The 26,467-nt window shown below is 43.1% G+C and overlaps 1 protein-coding gene across 1 annotated transcript; it reads right to left on the bottom strand.

Moving 5' to 3' along the window:
• Window positions 1-536: 536 nt before the first annotated feature.
• On the bottom strand, window positions 537-26,353 carry LOC118226814 (mothers against decapentaplegic homolog 6-like). Its single transcript, XM_035416732.1, has 4 exons — window positions 24,776-26,353; window positions 16,807-16,863; window positions 14,359-14,427; window positions 537-1,280 (listed from the first exon to the last, which is right to left on the bottom strand). The coding sequence occupies exons 1-4, from the start codon at window positions 25,575-25,577 to the stop codon at window positions 649-651; spliced, it is 1,560 nt and encodes a 519-aa protein (XP_035272623.1). The 5' UTR covers window positions 25,578-26,353; the 3' UTR covers window positions 537-648.
• Window positions 26,354-26,467: the final 114 nt, after the last annotated feature.

Genomic DNA, 26,467 nt, shown 5'->3' with positions numbered 1-26,467 from the left:
GCTCCCAAGTCCTTAACTTCTCTCCATCTCCCCCATCCTGCCCCATCTTACTGTCCCTCTTCATCTTTCCTCACCTATTGATCTACCTCTTCTCATTTCCCTCTTTCCATCTCCCTCGTCTACACCTCCCTCCTCTTTATCTTTCTTCATTTCCTCTTCATCTATCCCTCTCCCTCTATTTCTCTGAGAATGAGAGATTCCCTCCCATATCTCTCATTCTCTTTAACTCTAACTTAAATCAGACACAAACAAATGAAACATCTTAATACCAGTACTTTATTATCCAGTCTGTGGATGGTAGGAGCTGTTGTCCAGGCAGTAAGAGCATATGAAAATTATACTCCAAACTCTAAACTTCCTATTTTCATTGTGTATTTGAAATTAGAATTGATATTATATATATATATATATATATATATATATATATATATACACACACATATATATATATTCCCAAAGTGCATTCTGTTTTATTTTTCTCTTGTACACTGACGCATTGCACCATATATAAATAATTACATTGTAAAAATGACTCAATATTTACAAGTATAATATATATATATATTTTTTTTTTTTTTCATATAATAAAAAACAACCTTATATTAAATCTAAGGTAGATGATTATTTGGGGATTATTGCAGATTAGGGTTATTGCAGTTGCAGCTGTCTGTGGTGGTTCTGGTTGAGCAGGATCTCCAGCCAGCAGGGACAGGAAGTGATGCACTGTCGGGAGTAGCAGGAGCCCCACCCCTTGGCGAAGCTTATCCGGACACTGTTGGGATCGAAGGGGCCTTCCGCGTGGACAAGGTCGGTGGCGGAGGAGGCCGGGGGGGTGGTGTTCCTCGGGAGGTGGGACCTGTGGTAGTCGAACACCTTGATGGAGTACCCGGGCGGGACCTTGCGTACGGCCAGGCCGCGGGAACGCGGGGGGTCCAGGGTGGGCGAGCTGACGAAAATGGGGTGCTGGCTCCGGTTGTAGGCCCACACGCCGTCCGGCTCCTTGCTCAGAAGGATGCCGAAACCGATCTTGCTGCGCGTGCGGCCGACGGCGCCCCTGGCCCTGCCCCCAGCCCCGCCTCCGATCCCGCCCCGAGCTCCGCCCACCCACTGCTCCAGGCCCAGCTGACCCAGGCAGAAGCCTGTTCCCTGAGGTAGGTCGTAGAAGATGCTGACTGAGTGCTCGTGCACTGCGTACAGGCGGCCAACCCGCGTCCGCAGCTCCCAGTACGCCACGCTGCACCAGTGAGTCTGCTTCCCGGCATCCGGAGATATGCTAGAGTCTGAGAGAGAGAGGGAGGGAGGGAGGGACAGGGGCGGAGGGGAAAAAGAAAGAAGGAGAGGGTTGTGGGGAAAGGGAGAGAGAGAGAGAGGGGAAGAGTGAGTTTTAATTTAACTTAATTTAATCAGAACATTAAGGAGATGTACATTTAAGCACAGCACAAATATATAACAAAAACCCACTGGATATTCAAATTTTACAGATGTATGCACTATAACCAATATTTACTCAAGCTATTTTATGCCAGTAAAGCACAGTGAATAAGCAGGGAGGGAGAGGATGAAACAGGGAGAATGTTATCACAGTCTGGTATAATTCACAGCTGCTCCAGTTACATGCAATTCAGGGCCATAAATAATGAACTATACAGGATTCAAACTCGCAGCCCTGCACAGGACCTCACTCCTGTGAGGAAATTTGGTCTTTCGCTGACAAGTTTGACTCCCAACATATCCAAATGCACCAAATGAATTATGTCATGACCTTCATAAACCTCCAGGACGGCAAAGGATTCCATCACAATATGTGTTTGGCAAGAAAAGCTCGTAATCAAGATTATAAATCTGTCAGGAGTGATCAGGTTGTACAATTGATTTTGAAGATTTTTCATGGCTGAATATACAGTGATTGGGTTGAATATTGGACTTTTAGCATTTTTTCTAATTGAATCATGCCTTCCTGGCATGTGAAACATGCAGACCGTACAGCAAAAAATGCACTCAAAATACCAAAGAAATTAACTGTTAGCTTCTTAAAATGTGACTATCTTGAGATAATAGTATATAGTAACAATAATGTAAAATACTTTTTAGATAATAACCCATAATCAAGCTGATGAGGACCCTGATGATGATGATGATGAAGAAATCTTTTTCTGATTGCATTAAGTAATGTACATGATTATCACATATGATGGTTATATCTTTTGACTAATTTCAGGTTTGTGCTCTTCACATTCAAATTCAGACTGAGATTTACTGGTATAACAAAATTGTGTTTGGCTACTTCAGCCACACTTTGCTAACAGGTGCGTAAAATCAAGCATAGAGCCATGCAATCTCCATAGACGAACACTGGCAGTACAATGGGTCATACTGAGGAGCTCAATGACCATCAATGTGGCACCGTCATAGGATGCTACCTTTCCAACAAATCAGTTCATCACATTTATGCCCTGCTGGAGCTGCCCCGGTCAACTGTAAGTGCTGTTATTGTGAAGTCAAAATGTCTAGGAGCAACAACAGCTCAGCGGCAAAGTGGTGGGCCGCACAAGCTCACAGAACGGGACCGCCGAGCGCCGAAGCGTGCAGCACGTAAAAATAATCTGTCCTCTGCTGCAACACTCACTACAGAGTTCCACACTACCTCTGGAAACCACATCAGCACAAGAACTGTTCATCAAGAGCTTCATGAAATGGGTTTCCGCAGCTAAGCGGTCGTCCACAAGCCTAAGATGACCATGGACAATGCCAAGCATCTGCTGGAATGGTGTAAAGCACAACGCCATTGAACTCTGCAACAGTGGAAACATGTTCTTTGGAGTGATGAATCATGCTTCACAACCTGGCAGTCTGGCAGACGAATCTGGGTTTGGCAGAATGCATAGTGCCAACTGTACTGGACCGAATAGTGCCAACTGTGAATAATGGTCTGGGCTTTTTCAGGTTTTTCATGGTTTGCACTAGGCCCCTTGGTTCCAGTGAAGGGAAATCTTAATGCTCCAGCATATAATGACATTCGAGAGAATTGTGCACATCCAAGTTTGTGGCAACAGTTTGGGGAAGATCCTTTCCTGTTTCGGGGACGGAGTGTGGCACAGTGGGTAAGGAACTGCGCTCGTAACCGAAAGGTCGCAGGTTCGAATCCCGGGTAAGGACACTGCCGTTGTACCCTTGAGCAAGGTACTTAACCTGCGTTGCTTCAGTATATATCCAGCTGTATAAATGGATACAATGTAAAGTGCTATGTAAAAAGTTGTGTAAGTCGCTCTGGATAAGAGCGTCTGCTAAATGCCTATAATGTAATGTAATGTAATGTTTCAGCATGACAATGCCTCTATGTACAAAGCAAGGTCCATAAAGAAATTTTTGAAGGGAAAAACTTCATGGGCCTGCGCAGAACCCTGACCTCTACCCCATCCAACACTTTTGGGATGAATTGGAATGCCGACTGCAAGCCAGGCCTTATGCCCAACACCAGTGCCCAACCTCACAACCTAATGCTCTTTTGGCTGAATGGAAGCAAATCCCCACAGCCATGTTCAAAAATCTACTGGAAAGCCTTCCCAGAAGAGTGGCTGTTACAGCAGCAAATATTAATGCCCATGGTTTTAGAATGAGATGTTGCACAAGTACATATGGGTGTGAAGTTCAGGTGTCCACATACTTTTGGAAATGTAGTATATAAATGTAGTATATACATTCCACACCATAACGCACTGTACCACACAGCATTGGTACAGTAGCTAATGTACATTCTCTTTGGCATTGTGTGGCAGTTTTGACAAACTCTTGGGTCAAGTTATCCTCATGTGGGCCCCCTACAATGCAGTCATGATTATAGAATACAAGGGGGTACAGTAGGGGCTAAGAGGAGGGATACAGAAAACTGGAAACAATTACTGTGCTTCTGCTCTTGATTAACCCAGCCACTGTTTAACAGCCCTGCTCAGCCATTAGAGAAACAGCTTCTGTTGCTCCTCCCCCTCCTACTCCTTCTACTCCTTCTGTCCGCAGAACATTCCAGCGAGCCCCAAACGAGACTCCACACCCCAGTCTGCATCGGTACAGACCTTCCCATGACCACCATCCTTCTCTCTCCCGCTCGTTCTCTATCTCTGCCCTCTCTAGCATTCGTTCCATTCATTCCACACGTCCCCAGGAACTCCGAATAAACAACAGCACTCTCGCACTCCTGTGTATGAGGTCACCAAGTGCAATTTGTGGCTAAACTTTCTGGATCAATCAGTTAACACTACTTAGTTAACACTTTGTTCGCACTAACTAGCTAGCTATCTAACAGGAATGGCCATTTAGGACTGTACATTTGGAAATCACATAACTGATCAAGGGTGGCATAAAACAAACTGAGATTCAGAATAAGTGCTGCTATTGAAGCTGGCTAGCTTGGAAATTAAACTCGGACACAGCCTGAAGAAAGTGCTTGCAGCATTGAAATGTCAGTCTGGCTTATCTGTCCCCATGCTTTTACATAACATGTGCAATTATATTTGAGTGTTCTGGTTTTCACACAAGTGCTCTGGCTTGGAAACTTTATTTATCCCAGTCCTTTTTCAAGCATCTTCATGTACAGTAGCTAGGCTGGTATATGTAGGTTTCGCCCTTAAAGGGAGAAAGCAAATCAACAAATATCCAATTTCAGCTAACGGTACTGTTCCTACCCAAAAACAGGCACGACTTCACCCTGAAATGATACTTAGCCGAGTCTGCCTACTTCCACCAGAGGATTTGGGACGTACTAAAGAATGTCTGCATCCAAATAACAAGGGTTGCTACAATATCATTATTATCTTACACACTTGTGACATTGTCTTACATTGTTAAGCCAGCAAGGAATCTGTGTTGAGAAATCACTGCTTATTGAGCAATAGGCCCTTGCTAGTAACATTGGTGCTGATCTGTCTAGCATTTACAGAGAGCACATTTCTACATGCAACCCCACAAACTGGAAGTGATCACACAAAAAAACAACAAACATGGCGCCATCTGCATTTCCACCAATGATAAAGTGGCTAGGCTTAGACTTCTTCTGTGATAGGCAGTGCAGGGATAAAGTGGGGCCCTAATGGGCAGTCTAATCACGAGGTAGGGGCCTATCAGGCGCTCAGTGAGGAGGCAGTGCTTCAGTGAAATCCACACTGAATTTCCCCCTTGAGTTTCTCTCTGAGTGAGGAATTGTATAAACAAAGTCAAGCCAAAAAGATGCAGATAAAACGCAAAAGCACACTTAATTGGTCCAAAAAAACCGAAGAGAACAAACCCAGCTAGTGTAAACAATGCACGCCTCCCTCACCCTCCCTCTGGCTCTCCTTCCTCTGCTCCTGGTGAGGATTCACAGATCTCCCTGCTATCAAACTCTGTCTCTGCTCCTCTTCTTCACTTGTTGCTTTTAAAAGCATTACCACATGATAACTGACGACTGCTCCTCAGACTCTCAAGCTTCCTTTGTGTGCTAAGCTGCAATTATACTGTGTTGCTGAGTGACTCAGAGAGAGAAAGACAGAGGGAGGGAAGGAGCGAGAGCAATGGAGAGAGGGAGAGGTGCGTTGGAGAGAGAGAGGTGGAGAGAGAGAGGGTGGGAGTGAGTCTGATGAACAGTTTCCTGTTGGTTTTCTGCCATTTCCCAAATCTTCAATGTCCTCTCAGTAAAGTACAGTCTGCTCTTGTCCACTAATGCAGAGAATAGATATCTCTGCATTCAGCCTTGCTCCTTCACAACACAGGCGGAGAGAGGGAGGGGCTGTCTTTGTCAAACTCTGCCAAGGATTAGAGTCCATGCGTGTGTGCGTGCGTGTGCGTGCTTGTGTACATGCACAAAAGTGAGTTAAGTTTCGGTGGTTAAAATTTGGCTTTGGAAATAACATCTACTCTTGTCCCAGTGTCCCATTTCCTAACCCTGTAAAAAATGTTTTGTGGGCTACAGTGCCAGGAATATGAGCAGTAAACAATACCCACCCCTTGTGGTACAGACTCAGATTTTTGAATAAACCAACAGGCCTCTTTTTAGGCTGGTGACTCTAAGACATTACAGTGCTATCCAAATATCAGCACAATCATCAGTCAAAAGGAAATGCACAGTACTTTCCTCTCAAACTTTTCTCTAAAAATGATTTTGTTAAAAAAAAATTTTTTTAATTAAAAAAAAACCCCAAAAAGAGCAAAATGGGAGAAGTTCTGACCCTTTGTTGAGTCCCCCTCCCAATGCCGGAAGCTTATATTTAACATAATCCCAGCCTGTATTTTAATGTACTTAGTAAAAATATGTTTTAAAAAAGCCATTGTTTATCAGGAAACTTGGGTTCATCATGCTCACATTACATTGTTAATATCACTTTATCACTTGTGTCTTCCTGACCTTTGGTTAGATCTACGCTGGAGCACTGCCATTGTACCTTTGAGTAAGGTACTTAACCTTGTTTCAGTAAAATATTCAGCTGTTTAAATGCATGTTTAAAAAGTCACTTGAGGATGACACACTGGAGAGGAGTGCTAAATACCGAAAATGTACCCAATGTAATGCAGTTCTTGAACTATGGCGAGTTGCACTTTCATCACACAGTTATCAGAGAATAGTTTGCTTGGCGCAGCATTTTTCTTATGTTTCAGCAGACCTAGCGAAGTAGCTATGCTTGCTGCTGGTGACGATGCTGAGCTTGGTGGTATGGTTATCTGCAGAGTTCAGTCTATTTCTCCCAAACAAACCAATGGTTTGTACAATAGAATAAATAGTCACGGTTACAAGTGCCCCTTGTGCACCATTTCACCTCGGTTTTTTTAAACAAGTAAGCCTACGGTACATGACATGTTATAAAAAAGTTAATGCTCTCCATGCTTTGCATCAAAAGTCTGATAGAGTCCACAATCCTAAATGACTGCTAAACAAACATACGATCCAACAAGCCAATCAGAAGGCTAACTAAGGGTAAATTCAAAAAGTCACTGCCAATCCCCATCTGCTGAGGGGAGGGGCAGGACTTCATTAAGCTGAAGCACTGAGAAGAGCAGGAAAGCCACAGCCCGGCCTGTAATTTAAACCTTATTTTAACATGCCACAGGCTGCCTGCATCTACTGCACTGCACAACAGAACACGCACACATGCACTCACCCACACGCATACGTGCAGACACACACACGGTTGCACACACACACACACACAAAAAAGCACATGTACACAAGCACACAAAGACATCAGAGCACACAAACACATGTTGTGCAGATACACACACACAAATTCACATAAGAGTGCACACACATATACACGCACACACATGCACATACAAAGACACAGAAACTCATCTCTCCTTGTAGACAAACCACAAAATTTCTACATCTCTCTGCATTTGTCGTATTTACCGAAAAACTTTCTGGAAACCATGGCAGGTTGGTTGTCTGGGCCTATCCAATAGTTTTCCCCTGCTGCTCTGAGCGATCCACAAAGTTCTTTTTGTGTATTCACATGAATATAAATGGTGGGAAACTGAACTCACCAAGAAGCCAAAACATTTTTTTTTCCACATGCAAACAGTGTCAACACCAATAAGCCTGGCAATATGCAATGGATGGATCCACAGGACATAAGTGGTATATTAGGCCCCACCCACTCCCACTCCCAGCCACCAGTCGATTCAACCAGAGATTCACTGTTGCCAATGATGATTGCAGCACAACATAAGCCGCGTTTCCATCCAAAGTACTCCGAGTTGGTTGCAAGTTTCCACAGTGCAATGGCGATTCTTTTTTGAATGGGTACACAATCTCCCCAGTTCTGGTTGCAAAATAACAAAAGCTGCATTTTGATGTGTTGAAGCACAATGAACGAAAAACAAACAGTTTTTTTAAAAATGGCGGTTGAAATAAAATGCTGCGAGTACTCGACCGATCAGAAATGTTCAGCACTGTAAGCCCCACCCCAAAAGTTCCTGTACTTTTGGAAAGTACTACCCTCCGAACAGGGATTTTTTGGGGGGATAAAATAATGTCCCCGGAACTTAATTTAGACCCTGGTCCCTGTGGTGGAAACACGGCTATATACTCTATTTAACAACAAAGACATCCAGCTCTGTGTGCTTAACCGACTGCCTTGGCTGTTGTCTTGACAAACAGATTGTGGCGTATCTAAACATTGGTGCCAAACTGGATGCACATTAGCCATGTAAAGAAATAGAGTACATTAGTACCAATCTGGCCACAGCACATGCATCCTCAAAACTGGCATGCAGTGTGAAATAGGGTCTCCCAGCCCTGGTTCTGCTGCTGTTCCCACTTGGGGTACCTAGACCTGTGTCTGATGGTTTTCAGGGGGATTCTGGGGACCAACGATTCATTGAAGTCAGCGATTGGCTGAAGAATCCACACACCATGTTCTCAAGGCCTTAACTGGCAAGCTGATCGAAAAGAATTTAGTTTGACACCTCTGCTCTAGACTATACATTGCAGTTTGAACACTGAGCCAGGAATGCCCATGTGATCTGCTCTCCTCACTCTCCCACGTACTTGAACTTTTAAAAATGTGCTGCACATTCACTGCGAGGAGCTTTAAGAACATTATGCCAATGCTTCTCCTCAGGACTTAACCCCCCCCCCCCCCCCCCCCCCCCGAAAAAAAAAACAAAAAAAAACTCAAACTTATTTTAAACCCCAAATCTGAACCAAAAGAGTCTTTACATCACCGCCAGACATGACTGCGCTGCTCAGGTTCGTAGCCGCGGTTGAAGACGGCGGTCGATACGAACATCAAAGGGTGTCAGTGACTGGCCACCGTTCCGAGGGCTCGTGCCGGTCCCCAGTCGCAGCACGACCGCGATCGGAGCGGCCCCGCCCCCTCAAACAGCTCATTGTTCACTGCAGACCCGGGGCCTTACAACGCTAAACCAACAGACGGACATTCCGTACATATTTGATGGTGCTGCCGGGCGGTTATTTGTTGGTGTAACCCCGTGGCCTGTAGCTGAATGAATGGAGCCATTGGGGAGGCAGACTCTGTGGTGACGAGGGGTAAGGGTGGGGGGGGGGGGGGTGGGGGAGGGGGGGGGGGGGGGGGGTGGGGGTGTCCAAGCAGGGCGCGGGACACTCACTTTTTTGGCAGTGCTGGGGGGGGGGGGGGGATGTCAAGAAACTGATTCGCCTGGGATCAAAACAACCACCTAACCTCTACAGGATTACCAGTTTATTAATGACTGTATTATAAAATATAATTTAAAACATTTTTGTCATATATAATATATAGACATTATATAGGCACGCACACACACAGTAAAAATGAAAAAGTATTAGGACTGTGACACGATCTTTATTGTTTTGGCTCTGAACGCCAGCACATTGGATTTGAATAAATTAATGAATATGAGGTTAAAGTGCAGATTGTCAGCTTTAATTTGAGGGTATTTACATCCATATCGGGTGACCCGCCTCCTCCCCTCCCCCGAGACCTCCTGAGGCTCACCCTCCCCCCTGCCACCATCACCCCCGAATCAAAGGCCCAATTGACTGCCTCGCGTCCCTCCAAGACCCGGCAAGAGTTTTAAACCAGGATGTTTGCCAATGGCCGTTCAATCAGCCGCCCCCCCGCCCCCCCACACCCCCACCCCCACCCATGATGTCTTGATTTCTGGAGTCACAGTTTTTCCACATCCTCTTCCGTGGTTTAGTCAGGCCTCTTCTGCAGAAAGGAGACATAGCATGGGTGGTTTTCTCTCGCGAATGCCAGCTCTGGCTTGCTTTGAGGGCATTTAGGTAATGCATGCTAGGGGGCAGGAAGCTAGAGGGTATGGTGCAGGAAATTGAGGGTAAAGATTTGGGGGCAGGGTTTATCCCTTATCAATGAGTATAATTGCAATATTCTCAATCAAATTTAACTCCTAACAAAACTTGGTTTCAAGTCTGAACTGCAAAGACCCAACATGTACAGGAAAATTGTCAACAATGTGTATCCGAACAATGTGTCAGCTAGAACACACCATGAAAGCAATAAAGTATCTCTCTCTCTCTCTTTATTTCCCTTTTTTCAGTGGGACAGTGGTAGGGTCCACAACCTGAGTTTCATATCTGTGATTAAGCTTAGCATTGTTCACGTCGATGGATAACATGACTGATCATGAAATGGAAAGCAGCAATACAGTGAGCTGAGCCTCAGCTCTGCTACACTCAACTGTAAACTCAACGCCTGCTAAAGTTACCCTCATTAATAGCCCCACGAACGCTGCATTTCATTAGGCCATGAGCGTTTCATTGGTTTATTTTGCCATGCGTCAGCAAATTGGAGCTCCTGCCTTCATGCCTGCATGTATGGTGGACGTTGGAAAAGAAGTTAAACTTTGCTCCACTGTCAAACAGCATGGGACCATACACCCTCAGTACTGTGCCATTATTCTGAACGATTTCACAGTTTAACTGCAAAACAGGAGGAGAACATACAGTAAGGGCTATTCGGCCCATCTAGGCCTGTCATTGCCTAAAGCCTAGGGAGTATCCAGCACTGCATGAAGCCTGGATTTACGTCTCCCCAAGGACCTCTGTCACTACTACATAACTGGACAAGCTGTTCCATGCATTGACAACTCTCTCTGTAAAAACATACCTCCTGATATCTGACTGTCAGAGGTTTTTTGTTTTTACTGTACAAATAAGAGCCAACTGACACCAGGAAAGGAAGTCCTGTTCTGTAATGGACGTCATTTCAAATTCAAATCAAACATTTTGTATACTGGTAATCCAACAAAATTAGAAGATTTATCCAGTCAGAAAGAACAAACACAAGCATCCTTAAACAGACTAAACATACAATCTTCTGTCACCTGTCAAGACCCTGTGCTACAGTCATGCAACAGTACACAAAATATAAAACTGTTTTTCGGTTTTTATGAAAATGTAAACAGTGGCTAACTGGCCATAATTTCGTGCTCAGCAAAATCATTTACAGTAACAGCTTCTTTAAATCTAAAATGTAAATGGCGTAGGGGTCTGTCTAAAAATATGGGGGTACTTTTTGAACCTGTTTTAGCAGGAGCCATCCCGGACTACACACACAGTCCAGAAGTTGCTTTTTTTAATTACATGGGCTGCTGGAGGTTGGGAAACTCAAAAAGTTAAAATGAAAAAGGTTCATGCTGAATCTTAGCCTCCTTGAGGAACCCCGCAGGCCTGCAGTGGCGCCTAGAACACAGAATGTTCCAGGCTAACTGCTGAAAGTGAGTAACAAGCCTTGCACTCGTTTTGTCTGTTATTTATAGAAGTCTCTGTAGGGTCTAATGTTAAGGAAGTTGTTGTGTATTGACATTGGGAGCTTGGCTGCATGCTTAATTTACTTTTTCTTGGAATGTGTACAATATACAGCCGTACATTGGCATGGGAATGGCTGGATAAAAATGTAATAATTTAAACTGTAAAATATCCTCTGGCCGCAGACCCCTATCCTAGAACGCTATGCACATCTCTCTCTCTTTCTTTCTTTCTCTCTCTCACACACACACACACACACACACACACACATACACACAGAAGTCAGACAGTCTGCCAGACAGAACAGATTGACAGACCAGAGGACTGAGCACTCAAACTGTAAGACAACCATATACACAGACTCTCAGAGATAGACACAAACAACACACACAAGCAGAACGACATATACATATACAGAGTGACAGACAGGCAGATACGCAAGCACAAACGCACACATACAAGCAGAATGACAAACCCAGCCATACATTTCGACAAAGTGACAGGCAGAGGCAGACACGTGCAAACAAACAAGTCCTGGAGTTCTACCAGAGATCCTTCATTTTCACATCCTACACAACATTCCTCTGGAACCGCTGGGTTCATTAATGCAAAACATGTCCAACAAACACTGACTTGCATTCAGCCCTTATACTCAGTCTACTCCGGGCTATACAGGACGCAGTGTGCACAGTATGCAGTATGCATCAACATTATATAAACAGGATCTCCACATGTTAAAAACACAGAAACAGCTTCAGGGCTCACAGGAGCAGGCTGGTGGCTCGAGCCAGCTCCACAGGTTTGTGGGAGTTCTGGAAGGCTGTAGTTTGAAAGAGGAGAGGAAAAATTCAAACTGGGATTTTTACTCCAGTCTTGAGCCTATCACTCAGCCAGACACTTAGCGAACGCCCACACCAGGATTTGCTGTTAAATGCTTAACTAGTTCCTTTGTGGATTGCAGTAGGGAGGGAAGGAGTGGCGGAGGGAGGAGACGAGGAGGACCACACATACTATTCCCAAAATGAAGTACCAAATGTGTGTTTACTTTCAAGGCACTGAGGCAAGATGAGATCCGGGGGGTGGGGAGGAGGGTCTGGGGCAGGGCAAGCAAAACCTAAGGATATGAACTCTACACTTCTACAGCTCAATAACACAATCAGCACTACTGCATTACCCAAACCTACGAGTGAACAGAGCAGGGATGTGTGGAAATACGCAGTCTAAGGTCCCAGCCCCCCAACAGAGAAGCATCACAGCAATTTTTTTCAACATGATAAATGCAGTTAATGTGATAACGCTACCTCCGATGTTCACATCACTACTTAAGTTCTGCTGTGGACCAATCACATTGTTGCAAAACCAGGTCTGACAGCACAACCTGGTCTACTGTGGACCAACCATATTGCTACAGAAGGTCCACTACCAAATAAAGAACTTTTGAGATCATTCACTCAAGCATTTTTGTTTAGTAGCTATACACTGCTTAATATTCCTTATATACATAAACTACAAGCAGCCATCAAAAAAAATATTCTGTTCAGCCTTACATTTTTGCTTCAAGCTGCAGTTTGCCTGAAATTCCCCCCTGTTCCTGCAGGAGGAGCTCTTATTTAGCTGTCCTCAGAACTGAGGCACTCTCACCTGGAAAGAGCTCCTTACCTCTGCAGCTGTGTGGACTCTACGTGGGGCAACTAGGGTGTGTGGGGCAACTGAGGCAAACAGGGGCAAAGGTACACTGTACTAAACTCTGCCTTGACCTTACCTCATCAGCCAATAATCTACATCAGGGCATGTAATACACACATTCACAAGGCAACATGGCTGCTGGAAAAAAGAGAAAACTACTAAAAAGAAAAATATACACAATTTAAAGCTCTTAAAAACTGGTTCACTGTACCAGACAACAATTGAACCAAGTAGACCATCTGATGAAGTCCATAAATGGATCAACAGCATAACATGTTACACAGCTGTACTGGATCACGTACCAATATATTCATCATGTTTTCATTTGACTAAGACCTGCCTAAACATTTCAAACCAGTTTTGGGAGACTTAAACCGCATGCAGGAATCTTCATCCCTCTCACACAAAGACACCGAGGGAAAGACTTGCAGGGACACAGTCATGTTGGAGAGTGAATTACCAGAAGTTTCACATGACCTTTGCCCTGATAAGTATGACATACACCAAGTACCCACAAGACATCACACATGACACACAGCACAGGCACCGAGAACACACAGGACGGAGCTGGTGAACATGAGCTGATTATTCGACACATACTAGTGTCCTACTGACAGCACAAGGAGCATGCTCAGAGCATACACTCCTTGGCCTCAAACATTGTGAACAAATGCACGCATGCACACACACCAACACCCACATACAGGAGTATCTCAGAGGCAACTGAACATACATATGCACTGAACACACTGAAGACACAAAGGGTTTGCCCTGAAATGGACTGAGCAGTTGCCCAAACACACTCGGAGAAATGCAAATGCATTGAAAACACCCTAAGGGCCCAAACACTGAGCACGTTCTAAATATATGAACCCATGAACACGGAACACAAAGGCATAGAGGGACACCTTTCCCCTGTTAAATCGCTGTTCTTTTTCCCAGAGCTTGGGCAAATTGCAGCATTTGCGGACTGAGAAGACTGATGTTGTTTAAACCTTAATGAAACACAAAATGAAACTTAACGCAGTGGGATAAGGCTCCTGCACACATCTCAACACCAAGTCTCTTCGTTCCACTTCGTCCCTTTCTGAAAAAAAAGCCTCTGTTTACTGACCAGCGAAGAGTTGTGTCTACAAGCTTAACCACAACTGCACCCACACAGCCCAGGGTCATGAGATGGATGATACAGATGGAAGACCAGCACGGTCCAGCTATGAGGCCTCTGCTGGTATACAGATGAAGAACACAGAGCCAGAGCTTCTCACCTGCAACACCAACCGCCTACTGAACAAAGACTGAGCACACGTACACCAGCTCCACACACATAAGAGTGTCTCAGGTGAGCGAGTACAAAGACATGCACTGAACACACACTGAAAGAACCCTGAGCACCCAAATACTGAGCGCACTGACGGAACAGCAGCACGGGTGCTCACCTGCAGGTGTGCCGTTTTGGGAACTGGTAACCTCCGTTTCAGTGTACGACAGCATCGAATCGGACCGATCTACGAGAGAGAGGAGAAAAGACAGCATCACAATCAGGGTCGCTGCTAAAGACTAAAGTTCCGACATTCTGGAATTTGAATGTCCATCCATGAGATCAATAATCAGTTACTCAGGTTAGCGTTCAAATACCAACTGAATGGAAAACATACGTTGTCCTCATTCATTTTTAACACAGTAACACAACATTTTTGGCAAGCATTTTCCCAGTCAGTGGGTGCTTTCTACCCTAATGAGAGTAAAACATTACTAACAAACCGCATATGAAACACTAAAAGAGAATTTGCAGATATTATAAACACCTCAATGCATGGAAGCACTTAAATATCACACTGTCAGATGTGGTGTTGCTTAGAGACAGGAGCAGGCTCATGACAGAATGAAATACTGACGAGTGTTCACCGTCACATTTTCACTAGGTGAGTCATGGTTTCAGTTTCTTTTGATGGAAGGTGACACTTCATACCCAGGTCACAGCAGGCTACATCACTTGGCACAAGCATTTATAAATGTTTATGTCATGGTTATGAAGGCACTGAGCAGTTTTCATAAAGGCAGTTCTTATGTAGGTCCCATCACTTAAAGTGTTTATTTAAAAATCACTTTCCTAACTCTCATCATTAGCCCAATACCACGTAATGAAGCTCTTTTCAATTCCATAAGAAGACTGGCTAAACCCCACTCCTCTCCACTGCGCCCCTCCCACATCCCCACTGCAGAGACTGAATCCCCACAGTGTTTGCTGCTGAGGAGGATTCATCACATGCTCCGGCCAGATTCTTCCGGGCCCTTCCACCAGCAGCCCGAGACCAGATCCCGCTTCCGTTGATGTGTCAGGACTCGGTGGTTGCTGGCAGAAAAATTCCCAACTCACTACGTCTAATTACCACCGCTACAATTCCTGCGCTTGTTTACTCTGGCTTCCTTTCCAGCTCAAAGTGGGCCAGGGGCTCGTCCAATGAGCACCAAGCGCTTTCAATTTCAGCCAAAACCCCAAAACGCCTTCATTAAAAACACAGAGCTAGGACCTGAGTGGTTTACAGTAAAACTGAAAAAGGACACTATGTGTATAACAAACTACCACACAGTATTCTTGTGGTTGACAAACACACTACAGAACTGTACGGTGCAACATACGATCTTTAGCATTCCCACACAAACCTTTTTCAGCAAAAATGTAGCCCCATAGCAATTTAACTAGAACATGGATTCTGATCCACATAATTTATATAAAGCATGAGCATCTTGAGCTATTCAAGATGATCATTAAAATCTCTTATCAAAAACACATCCCAGTGCAATTTTTCAGTTTTAATAACTTTCAAACCTTTGAATTTATTTTAGAAAAATTAAAATTATTTGAAGGGGGCAACTGGAACACGCCAGTGAACTGTGGTCAGTAGCTCCACAGGGCAACACGCAATTGCCGATTGTGTCACCCAGGGTATGGGAGGGTTCAGTAGTTAGTAGTCCACATTTCTATCTAGCAACCCCTGTTTGGTAATCAGGTGCCTGTGGACTGGATGTTAAACCCGCATCTTCCTCTGAGTCCACTCTATGCAAGCTTAGCTATAGCCTGCGATGTGAAGGAGGAGCTGGTAACACCGCGTGTTTCAGAGATCAGTGGATGTTTACACTCTCCCAAATCACATATATATATATATAATTATATATATATATATACATACATGCACACACACACACACACACACACACACACACACACACATATATATATATATATATACATACAGTACTGTGCAAAAGTCTTAGGCACCCTAGATTTTTCAATCTAATATATAGTATATATTTGGTCTTAGATGTTTATTTTTTGTTTTCTGCATTAGTGTGTCAGTAGAAAGTAGCAAATTTGAGATTTCCAAACATGAATTTTCCAAAAAATTTAATTTTACAGATACATTTTTGTATTTTGTTAAATAAAGTAACATTTTAAGTAATAGACTACTTTTCAGATAAAAACTTGATCAAGGGTCTCTGGGATTACCTGGAGAGCCAGAAGCAAGCGAAACAGCAAAAATCTGCAGAAGAACCGTGGCAAGTTCTCTAAAATGCTTGGAACAACCTACCAGCCGATTTTATTATAAAACTGCCAGACAGTGTACCTAAGAGAATTGATGTAGTTTTAAAGGCGAAGGGTGGTCACACCGAACATTGATTTTATTTAGTTTTTAACTATTTACTGCTCTTTATATTATTTTTTCGATATTTATAACCTTTCATTTCATTATTTTTGAAAGCATTTTTTTACAGGTGCCTAAGACTTTTGCACAGTACTGTATATTCAGTACAATATGCAGTGAAAAAGGTATTCCAGGGGAGCCCACAGAGGGAAGGGGGAGCACAGAAAACTGCAGACATACCCAGTGGCTTCAGTTCCTCACTGGTGGAGAGCCGTGAGTAGGGGGGCGGAGGTGACTCTGAAACACAAACATAATATTTATTTATTCATCTCTTTACCGATTTAGGTAAACATCCGACTGCTAACCTTTGTGGAAATGTACAGTGTAATAGCATATAAAAAATGAATGCATAGTACATATCACAACATACCACAGGATTATATCAATATTCACACTTAGCTAAAAGTATGACAGTTCAGCAACAAATTCTTAAAAGTGCTCTTAGCCAACAAGCTAACCAGCATTGATTGCTTTGAAAAGACTTGATTAACCTTATCATTATATTTCAACGGTGATGGATTTTCATGTTTTACTGATGAATAATTGCTGAAAGTGAAACAGCAGAACAATTTCCCAATTTACATTTTTGTCCGCTACGATTACTCGCTGAAAGGCATGTTAGTGCATAGGTTTGAGATGTGAGATAACACCCCCCGAAAAATTCTGCGGCAACCACAGTTTAACTGTATCAGTGGGCAACATAAATTCACTCCAATGAATGAACAGGCTTTATATTATCAATCATAATTAGCTGAACATACAGACACCTTTGAAATCGAGCCCCAAATGTTTTCTCATTATGAAGACATACATTAATGTGAGTTGCTCAAGCTAAAGCCTTCTCAAAATATTCAGAGAACCTGAAAATGCAGGTTTATTTTTTTTTTGGTTTTTTTTTTAACGAACTTGCAGAAAACTTTTATTTATTATTTTATCATGTTACAATTAGCACTTTGTTTATTAATCATATTAACATTAAATACCATAAAATGCAGGTTATCATTTTCTTCTCAATCATCATGGTGCTTTTGTGGCCATGTCGCCTGCCACTAAATAGCCCTACAGAAAGGCTTTGTCAGATGCTTAACAGGAAGATCATTGTACATTACAGTAATTTGTCCATGGACAAAAAATTATGGCATGTTTTTAATTTTAAAAATAAATTAATTCCAAAAAGATGTTAGACATCAGAGGCGTAACGGAGCACCTTGGTAGGAGACAGAACCCACACAAAACCGAGAAATATCTGATTTGTCCGCTCCAATAATGCATGAAGCCCTGTGTAAAATTTCCACTTTTTAGGACAACAGATGATCACGACTTCCGAATTGGGAAATGCTCCTGTCTTGAGGTCTTACATAAAGTGAGTGCACCTCACATTCACATTGCGTTTTCAAAACCAGTGATGAGCTAATAGTTATGATTGACCTGGTCAATCAGTGAACTGTATAGCAAAATAAGATTTTTGTGTAACTTTCTTTTTAAAAGCATGAGTATACATGCGAAAAACATTGTATGTCAGATGTCAAAAAACCATTTCCCAAACCACCTTCAGCGGTAAAGTGGGAGAAACCTGAACTTAAGCAAGGGGACATTTTTAATGTGATAAGACTAATCTCTTTTCAATGGGTCACTGGACAGCACCCTGTGGCACAACAGTCACAGACACGTGTATATTTTAAAGGTAAAATCTGAGTGGGATTCAGCAGCTACCTTCCTAACACCAAAGGACCACGCTTCCTTAGGATCTCATCTACTGACACAAAATAATTATCTTTGATGATTAATTGCAAGGAAAGAGTATTAAAAAATTAAATATATTTAATTTTGAACCAACAATCGTACATAAAAATGGCTGTAAAAAAATCAGATTTAATTTTAGCTCTAAAATTTTAGTTGTACCCATACATCAAGAATAGGACACAATATTTTTACCCTGTTTGAACAGACCAAACACTTGGAATTTTGTGTGCGGGCTCCAGAGAGTGCATGCTTGTAGGTTCCTCTACAACGCCTCTAAGATTCAGAATTAAAGTCATTTTTTCAAATCAGCGTTTATCAGGGTTTCCCAACCTCTGACAGCCAAATACAAAATCAGCATTGTTTTACATGTAGCCTGGGATGTCACATGTAGTCATAGATACCACCTTACACAAGGCTCCAAAAGCCCCCTTGAGTTTTTACACTCGCCCTATATCTCTTAAATTGCATTTAGATTTAGTTCAGCCTTTAGTCTAAATGCCAAATAAACATAATCAAGATTCAACTGCTGGCAAGGCCTCAAAGAACAGGCTGGAAACCACTCATTTTACCAGCCATTTACTAAGAGTTAACAGAATGCAACATTGTGTTTTCATTTTAAAAATAACTTTGGGTTGCAACATAAGTGCTGTGTGTTCATTTGTGTGCATTGCACCAAAAAAATCACCACCGTCACATCTTCTTGAGCCCCAGCCACAATACGCAAGATAGTTGAAATCTAGACACCGTGCTTGATCCTTAAGTACCTATAATTTAAGGGGACAGGGACATATAGGGTCAGATATCTGACATCCATCCATCCATCATCTAACTAGCTTATTCCTGGTCAGGGGTGTTCGATATCAATTCAAATCAATTTTATATGTATAGCGCCTTTTACAGAGAACTGTCACAAAGACGCTTTGTACAGCGTGCTAGAACCTATGACAGCATGCACTGGGCAAGAGGCAGGAATACACTGTGGAGAGGTTGCCAGTCCATCACAGAGATACCTGACAGCAGATGAGAATTCGAGGACACATTATAATCAGCTTAACAGGTGGACTTGCAGCCACCTGACCACTAGGGGCTGCTGGCAAGTGATGAGACACTGTCATCTGAGAAAACCTACTATCCCTGGGTGATGCTCGAGGCAATTGTGCATCACTTTACAGGGTTGGCAGCAACAGCCAGTTCTGACATGGTTCGGATTCAATACTTTTAATCCCATGACATCAAAGTGCTTTAATGTTAAGGGAAGAAACTCACCCCAATCACTATCAACTTTCAACTTCTGAAGTGACAGAGGGCACATGATGACAAAAACTGGACAACTGAAAATTGGAAAAAGTTTGCCTGGTCAGAAGAATCTCGATTTATGCTGTGACATGTAAATGGTAGGGTCAGAATTTGGCATAAACAGCCTAAATCCATGGATCCATCCTGGCCAAGGTACAAGCTGGCGGCGCTTTGCGGACTATTTGCACTTAATGACCAGTCTACCCTTTTGCGCTATGTCACAAAGTACAAATCATCTCAAGCTGGTTCCATGAGCATGACAGCGACATTACATTACAGGCATTTAGCAGACGACTTGCACAACTTCTACATTTATACAGCTGGATATATACTGAAGCAAGCCTCTAAGATTTAGCACTGCAGGTTAAGTACCTTGCTCAAGTGTCCTACCCAGGAATCAAACCTACAACCTTTCGGTTACAAGACCGGTTCCTTACCCATTACACCCCAATGGCAATACGCCAATGGCCAGATATCAATCCAATAGACCACCTTTGGAATGAAGTGAAGGTTTGCAACATAAATGTGTGGCCGAAAACTTTGCAGGAACTGCATGATGCTATCGTGTCAACACAAACCAAAATCCCTAAGGACTGTTTCCAGCACCTCAATGAATCAGTGCCACAAAGTATTCAGGCAGTTCCAGTAGCAAAGGTGAGTCCTACCAGGTTATAGATAGGTGTACCTAATAAAAGAAACAGTAAGTCTATAAAAGCAATAAAAAATCAGTGTATATAAACAAACAAAAAAACCCTTAAGGGTACAATGACTCATAACGCAAGCAAAAACTGCTTATATATACATGCTCATAAGGATATTGTTTTGCTGTCTTAAAGAAATTAAAAAGATTCCACGTTAAACGGTAAAGAGAAAAACGGCCCCAACAAAAAAGAGGCAATGTCTTGTAATCGCTTCAGAATTCGAAAATTCAAATAGGCACATTCTGCATATAGGCGTTGACATTTTAAAAGGGAACAGGCAGCGGCTTCTTTAAGAGCTGCGCCGGTAATTACAGTACTAAGATCTGAACTCAGTCACTCAGATACACTAGACTGGCGCCAGCAGTATGCAAACGTGTATTATCGCCACTCCTTCGCCTAAACAGCACGAGGGAACCTTTTCGTGGAAAACAGGGCTTTAAAAGAGCAACTTGAAGCTGATCTCGTTTCAAAGGAATAATGGCTGCCCAAATAAAAAGAGAGCAAGAGAAAAAACTCTAAGACCATTTAATCCCTACCCTCCTCGAGCAGGCGAGCAGACAGCTCCTTGGCTCTTGTTTATTTAAGACAGTGAGTGCTCGCACCTCACACTGTAAAAGTGTGCGTGCGTACGTAGTTTGCGCATGTCGGACGCATTGCGCAGAAGGTGTTCCACGAAAACACTTTTCAAGAAGTATAAATAACTTTAGTTTGCGAGGAATGGCGTTCTGTTATGAGCTAATATTAGGCCGCATATTCCATTCGGTCTTCTACATGAGGTAAACTAGATGGAAGTGATGTAACATACCAAGTTTGTGCCCGTTCACATTGATAAGATTACAAATACGTCCTATATAGGGATGTTTTGGAACCGCAGCATTCCTCTTTGCCTGTGAGTCCCAATCGCACTGACTTGGTGACTGTACCGAAATTGCCTACTTAAATAAAACGGTTTAAAAACCCAGTTTAAGCCAAAGCTCACTACATCGCAACAAATTCCCCAACCAGTCTCTTAATTTACATAACTATTTTCAACCTTAGTCCATTAGGCAAAATGTAAAGCTAGCTTCGGAATTGTGGCCGATTTAAGTGATTTTACCTTTGAAAAAGAAATACGCCAGATTAATGTATAAATTCTTGGAACATTTATAGAATGTTGTTAAAAGAATAGTACCACAATCCGCGATTGTCTACTAAATTACCACAGGTGATTATGAGACACGATGATTGTAGCCTCACATATAAAAAGTGATAGGGAAATGCTATCCCATTTTCTTCTAGTAATCTATGTTACTAACTTGGAATTTCATTCTTCCACGCTTAATACAGAGACGTGCAGTTATTCATGACCTCTGTAACACAGCAACATGCATTTCCCACACTATCAAGTCTGAAATCTTTAAATCGGCGTCTTTGAAGGGCGAGTCACAACTAGCTGGCTCCAGAGAACGCGGATGTTGTGGAAAGGGATCAAAATGCCATTCGGGCGACGTGACAGAAACTCTGACCGGAGGCGCAAGGCAAGCAACCCCGCACGCGCGTCTCGTGGCTAGCACAAGTGTATCACTCAGGTGATAGATGGAATAACGCCCGCGCAATGGTCAGCCTCAACCTCTTGGGTTGTGAATGTATCTGAAAACGCGTGGGTAAATTAGTAAATTAGTGCAATTGCTCGAAAATGGTAACCGAAAAAGGCATGGAATGTTTAAGAGCACATATTTCTATACCTCTGCATTTAAAATAACAGTACTATCCCCAGGGATACAAGTTGTTATTTTTTTAAACTGCTGAAAATTGAAATTAATAAGCAAGATGACAAGTCTCATTCAAGAAAACGTAGGCTAACATTTGCTTTATGGGGAAAAGATGGAAACCATTCAAAATTATCTTAAACCTTCACAAATGAAATGATATAATTTTAAACAATTATCAATACAAACATTATTTTCATTGTAACTTGGACAGCTTATAATTACATGCAACACACAGCACACCAGAATCCGTCAGGCCATGGCTGTTAAATCTAAATGGCTACATTTCCACATTTGGCCCAGCCAAGTCAAAACAAACGCTCAAGTAAATTCATGCCAGAAACCATAAGCTAGAGACTACTGGCATTATTTGCTTGTCCACTGCTGGGCCACTGGGATGCCAATGATACTCTGCATACTGCCCATACAGTCCTTTCTTGGTGTTAACCATTTATCACAACTAGCTAACTGGATGGCACTAATATGCCCCAGCTTGTTTTTGGTAGCTTAGCTGGACAAACGACTAGGTTATCAAACAACATCAATTACAATGAATGAAAACAAACACTGGACAGCACATGATAGGGGTCGTGCAAAAAAATAATGTCGTGAATACCACTGGTTCAACATGTAGAATGCAGAAAGTTCCAATCTCTCAAATGCATCAACTCATGTTTCCTGACAGTAGGTGTATTCTTGCCAAAGCTAGGGAAGAATAGTTCACCGCTGAAAATGTTTCCAAATCAGCTGTAGGTCTGGAAAATACTGATCCCGGAAGGGACCTGATTGAAGGAGGGTTCATGCAAAGATATTATATGTACTAACCAGATATTCAAATCCTGGAAGTGCACTAAAAAATGCAAAAAATCCATGTTGTCTACCCATGGCATGCAGAACTGTCAAATTAGGATCCAGGACAAACATTTGCTGGTCAGAACATAGGATATCTCAAACAATCTCATGATCTGTAGGGTCCAGGGCCAGTAACTAGTCACAGCGCATCTAAGTGCTGGAGTAGTGCTCATCTAGGATCAGTTAAACACATTATCTCAGTTTATAAGGTTTGGATATGGACAGAGGAAAACTGATCCTAGATCAGCATTTCTACTCCAAGATGCTTTATAAATATTGACCCAGCTTTGGAAAGCAGAAATTCAATGCAACAAAAAAAGGGTCCCTCTTGAATTTGACCAAGCCAGGGCTGTGTGGTCCTGAAAAAACGCAGGGGAACAGGGTTTTAAACTTATCAGACGCCTACAAGCCAAAATGCCTTTATATCCATAGGGGCTACAGCATGACAGCTGACCCCAAAAGCCCTGGGGTCTGCAACCCTGTAGAGCCACAATTCGCTAGAGTTTTGTCACAAGAGGTTTTCAGGTTTACTTTAAAATCAGCATCATAATCAGACTCACGAAAGCAGGTGAGGGGAGTTAACTGTAAGCAACTGCTTAAATGAGTCAATTAAGTGTATAATTACAAAGACCAACAGACCCTTCAGCTCATAATCCCAGACATCTTTCTTTACATTTGTGCCTAGATTTACACCAGGATGATTTAACTAGCACCCTGGGAGCCAAATACAGGCTCCCCATTGACATACTCTTGGCTCTTGATGATCAAGAAGAAAAGAAGTATTATACAGAACATGGATCAAAAACTGTGCCTATGACCAGGTGTGCATCTGCACTATGTCAGCATACCTCCCACCAGTTACAATATAAAAAATACCCCTGCGCATATTTTAAGGCATCTAACTTATTTACACATGTGCAATACATCTTATTCATTCATTATTTGTGAATGGTACAGAGAAAATAATTGGCTTGCACTGTATGCTCCATTAAAAAAGAATCTGGCCCTCAGGAAGAATTATTATGAAGAAATTTGAGTTACACCCTGTTGCTCAGCTCCGCTGTGCACTGGCCCTGTTACTCAACCTGACGTTTCACCCCATCGTTAGGTGTGCCCCTTGTACTTAAAAAAATAAACAACATATTAACTTTTGGCAGTCAAGTTCAAATACTAACTCAAAACGGCATTCTTTTATTAACCCGATTATATAACCTGAAAGGAAAATATTACTGAACTCTGCTGAACTTAACTGTATACTTAAACAGTACTTAATTTGAACTGAAATATTTTCCATTACCTGTAGCCTATAAAAAAATTTGCTTTGTATGAATGAGGTTGTCTATAAAGTAGTATCGCGTTTAAATAGGCTATAAGTGTTTGTGGAAAGGCTGAGGACCAGAGAAGGTTCGTCACTTAATTCTGACTGCCCGTTTCAGTGTGTCAAAGGACATTTCACATTTGTAAATGGTAAATGGTAAATGGACTGCATTTATATAGCGCTTTTATCCAAAGCGCTTTACAATTGATGCCTCTCATTCGCCAGAGCAGTTAGGGGTTAGGTGTCTTGCTCAAGGACACTTCGACGTGCCCAGGGCGGGGTTTGAACCGGCAACCCTCCGCCTGCCAGACAATCGGTCTTACCTCCTGAGCTATGTCGCCCCCACATAGCATTTCATGTTAATTTAATGCACAGCAAAGTTTTCCATCTTGCTCTTAAGCAACACATCTCCATGTTCTTCACTAATTGATGTCTAAGATGAAACTGCCGGTCAAATAAGACATGGATCAACACAGGCGATTTTTTTTTACCTGGCCCACAGAGTCGACTGTAGTGATAGGGGTTACAACAGACCGCGGGGCCATCTTGAACCCTGAAGCTCTGGCAGTTGAGTAGGGGCTTGAGTTGGGCTGCGTGCTGCAGGTCGGGCCAGCGGTAAAGTTTGCAGAGCAGAAGCTGCGCGGGCGCCGTGTGGCCGCCCAGCTGCAGCTCCGTCCGCGACACCATGACACAATCGCTCGGCATCCCCCCTTTAGACTCCACGGCTTCCCACAAGGCATCCAGCGGTTTTTCCTGCAGTCGCTTCAAAAATGAGTAGGTGGCGGCCTGGAGCTCCTGTTCGATAGCGGAGGGAGGGAAGGAGTCCTGCAACCCTGCTGAACCGGAGTCCCTGGACGTAGGATTCCTCGTCACCCGCTGACACGACTCGGACTCTATACTCCTAACCCTCGCCGTAGGGCTCCCGGGCACAGAATGGTCCCGATCTTTGAACAAACAGCACGTAACCGTTTTGCATTCGCCCTCCTGTGTGGATCTGGGACTGTTATACTCCAGGACACACATTGCTCCCTCGTCTTGGTCCGACGTGACCCCCGAGCCACCCCCTCCAGAGGGATTTCTCTCTCGCACTACCCCGAGGTCCTCCACGAACGCCCCTTCCCGAGCCACAGTTCTGCGTTCTGTTTTTGGCACCTTTTCTGGGTTATTGCTGCTAACACTGTCCCAAACCCCCTCGCACTGGGCTCTGCTACATCCATCTCCCTCCTCTCTACCTGGGATCAAACGGCTTCTCCAAAGTCGCCGCACAAGACCTGAGCGTTTCGACCTGAACATACGACAGTTTAAAATTCGATGTTTTTATTCTTGTTCAGATCTACGTGGATTTGAACTAGTATTTAACTCGACGTAAAACATCAATGTTTTATGACGCCGTGCAATGAATGCACAGCAGAGTTCTGTTAGTCGGTGGCCAAACCGCAACATTAGATAGGGATCTATATTATGTTGCATTAAAGTTGAAGACAGTGACAAATTTGCACCGCTACATTGAAGTCAAAATGCATTAACATAGATTATTTTCACTGACAGCACAGAAACGGACTACCGCTTGTTTTTTCTACCTAGCAGTAAAACGGCATTCGTAGCATTTGTACGCAATATTAAACAATGTGATAATATTCTGGATACACACATAAACTACATTACAAGTAATACCCGAATGCAAACGTGTGGGAGAAGCCAGTCGCCCGGTATTCTCGTCGTTTCCGGACTTTGAAACACCTCAATATCTTTTTTTAAAGCGCCGCTTCGCACATGAATGGAGTTGCTCCGTTGCGAATTAATCCCATGAAAAAATCCATTGCAGAAAACTCAACCACATTGGTTTTCCACGATATTACAGCAATCGTTTATAATCCCAAATCACGATATCACGTTAGTCTTGAGGATTGTCAATGAGGAATCCCTTGGTTAAAGCGTGCCCCTTGCTGCCTGTTCAGATGTCTTCAAACGGCACCCTAAACTTTTCTTTCTCTGTTACTCTTCTTTTTCTTTTTTTCTGAAACGCACACACACTCACACGGGGCCTCTGAGCGCGATGGAGCCATTGGCTGCCTCCTATCATGTGCTAGTCTAGACACTTTGGCGGCTGCGAGCTGCACTGATTGTTGCGCAAACAAGGTTTCAAGTTTCTTAACTCTTAAAGGCGTAATAGCCACCTCTCG

The sequence above is a fragment of the Anguilla anguilla genome, chromosome 5 (assembly GCF_013347855.1).
Source record: "Anguilla anguilla isolate fAngAng1 chromosome 5, fAngAng1.pri, whole genome shotgun sequence".
Taxonomy (NCBI): Eukaryota; Metazoa; Chordata; class Actinopteri; order Anguilliformes; family Anguillidae; genus Anguilla; species Anguilla anguilla.
This window is presented reverse-complemented; position numbering and strand designations above follow the sequence as displayed.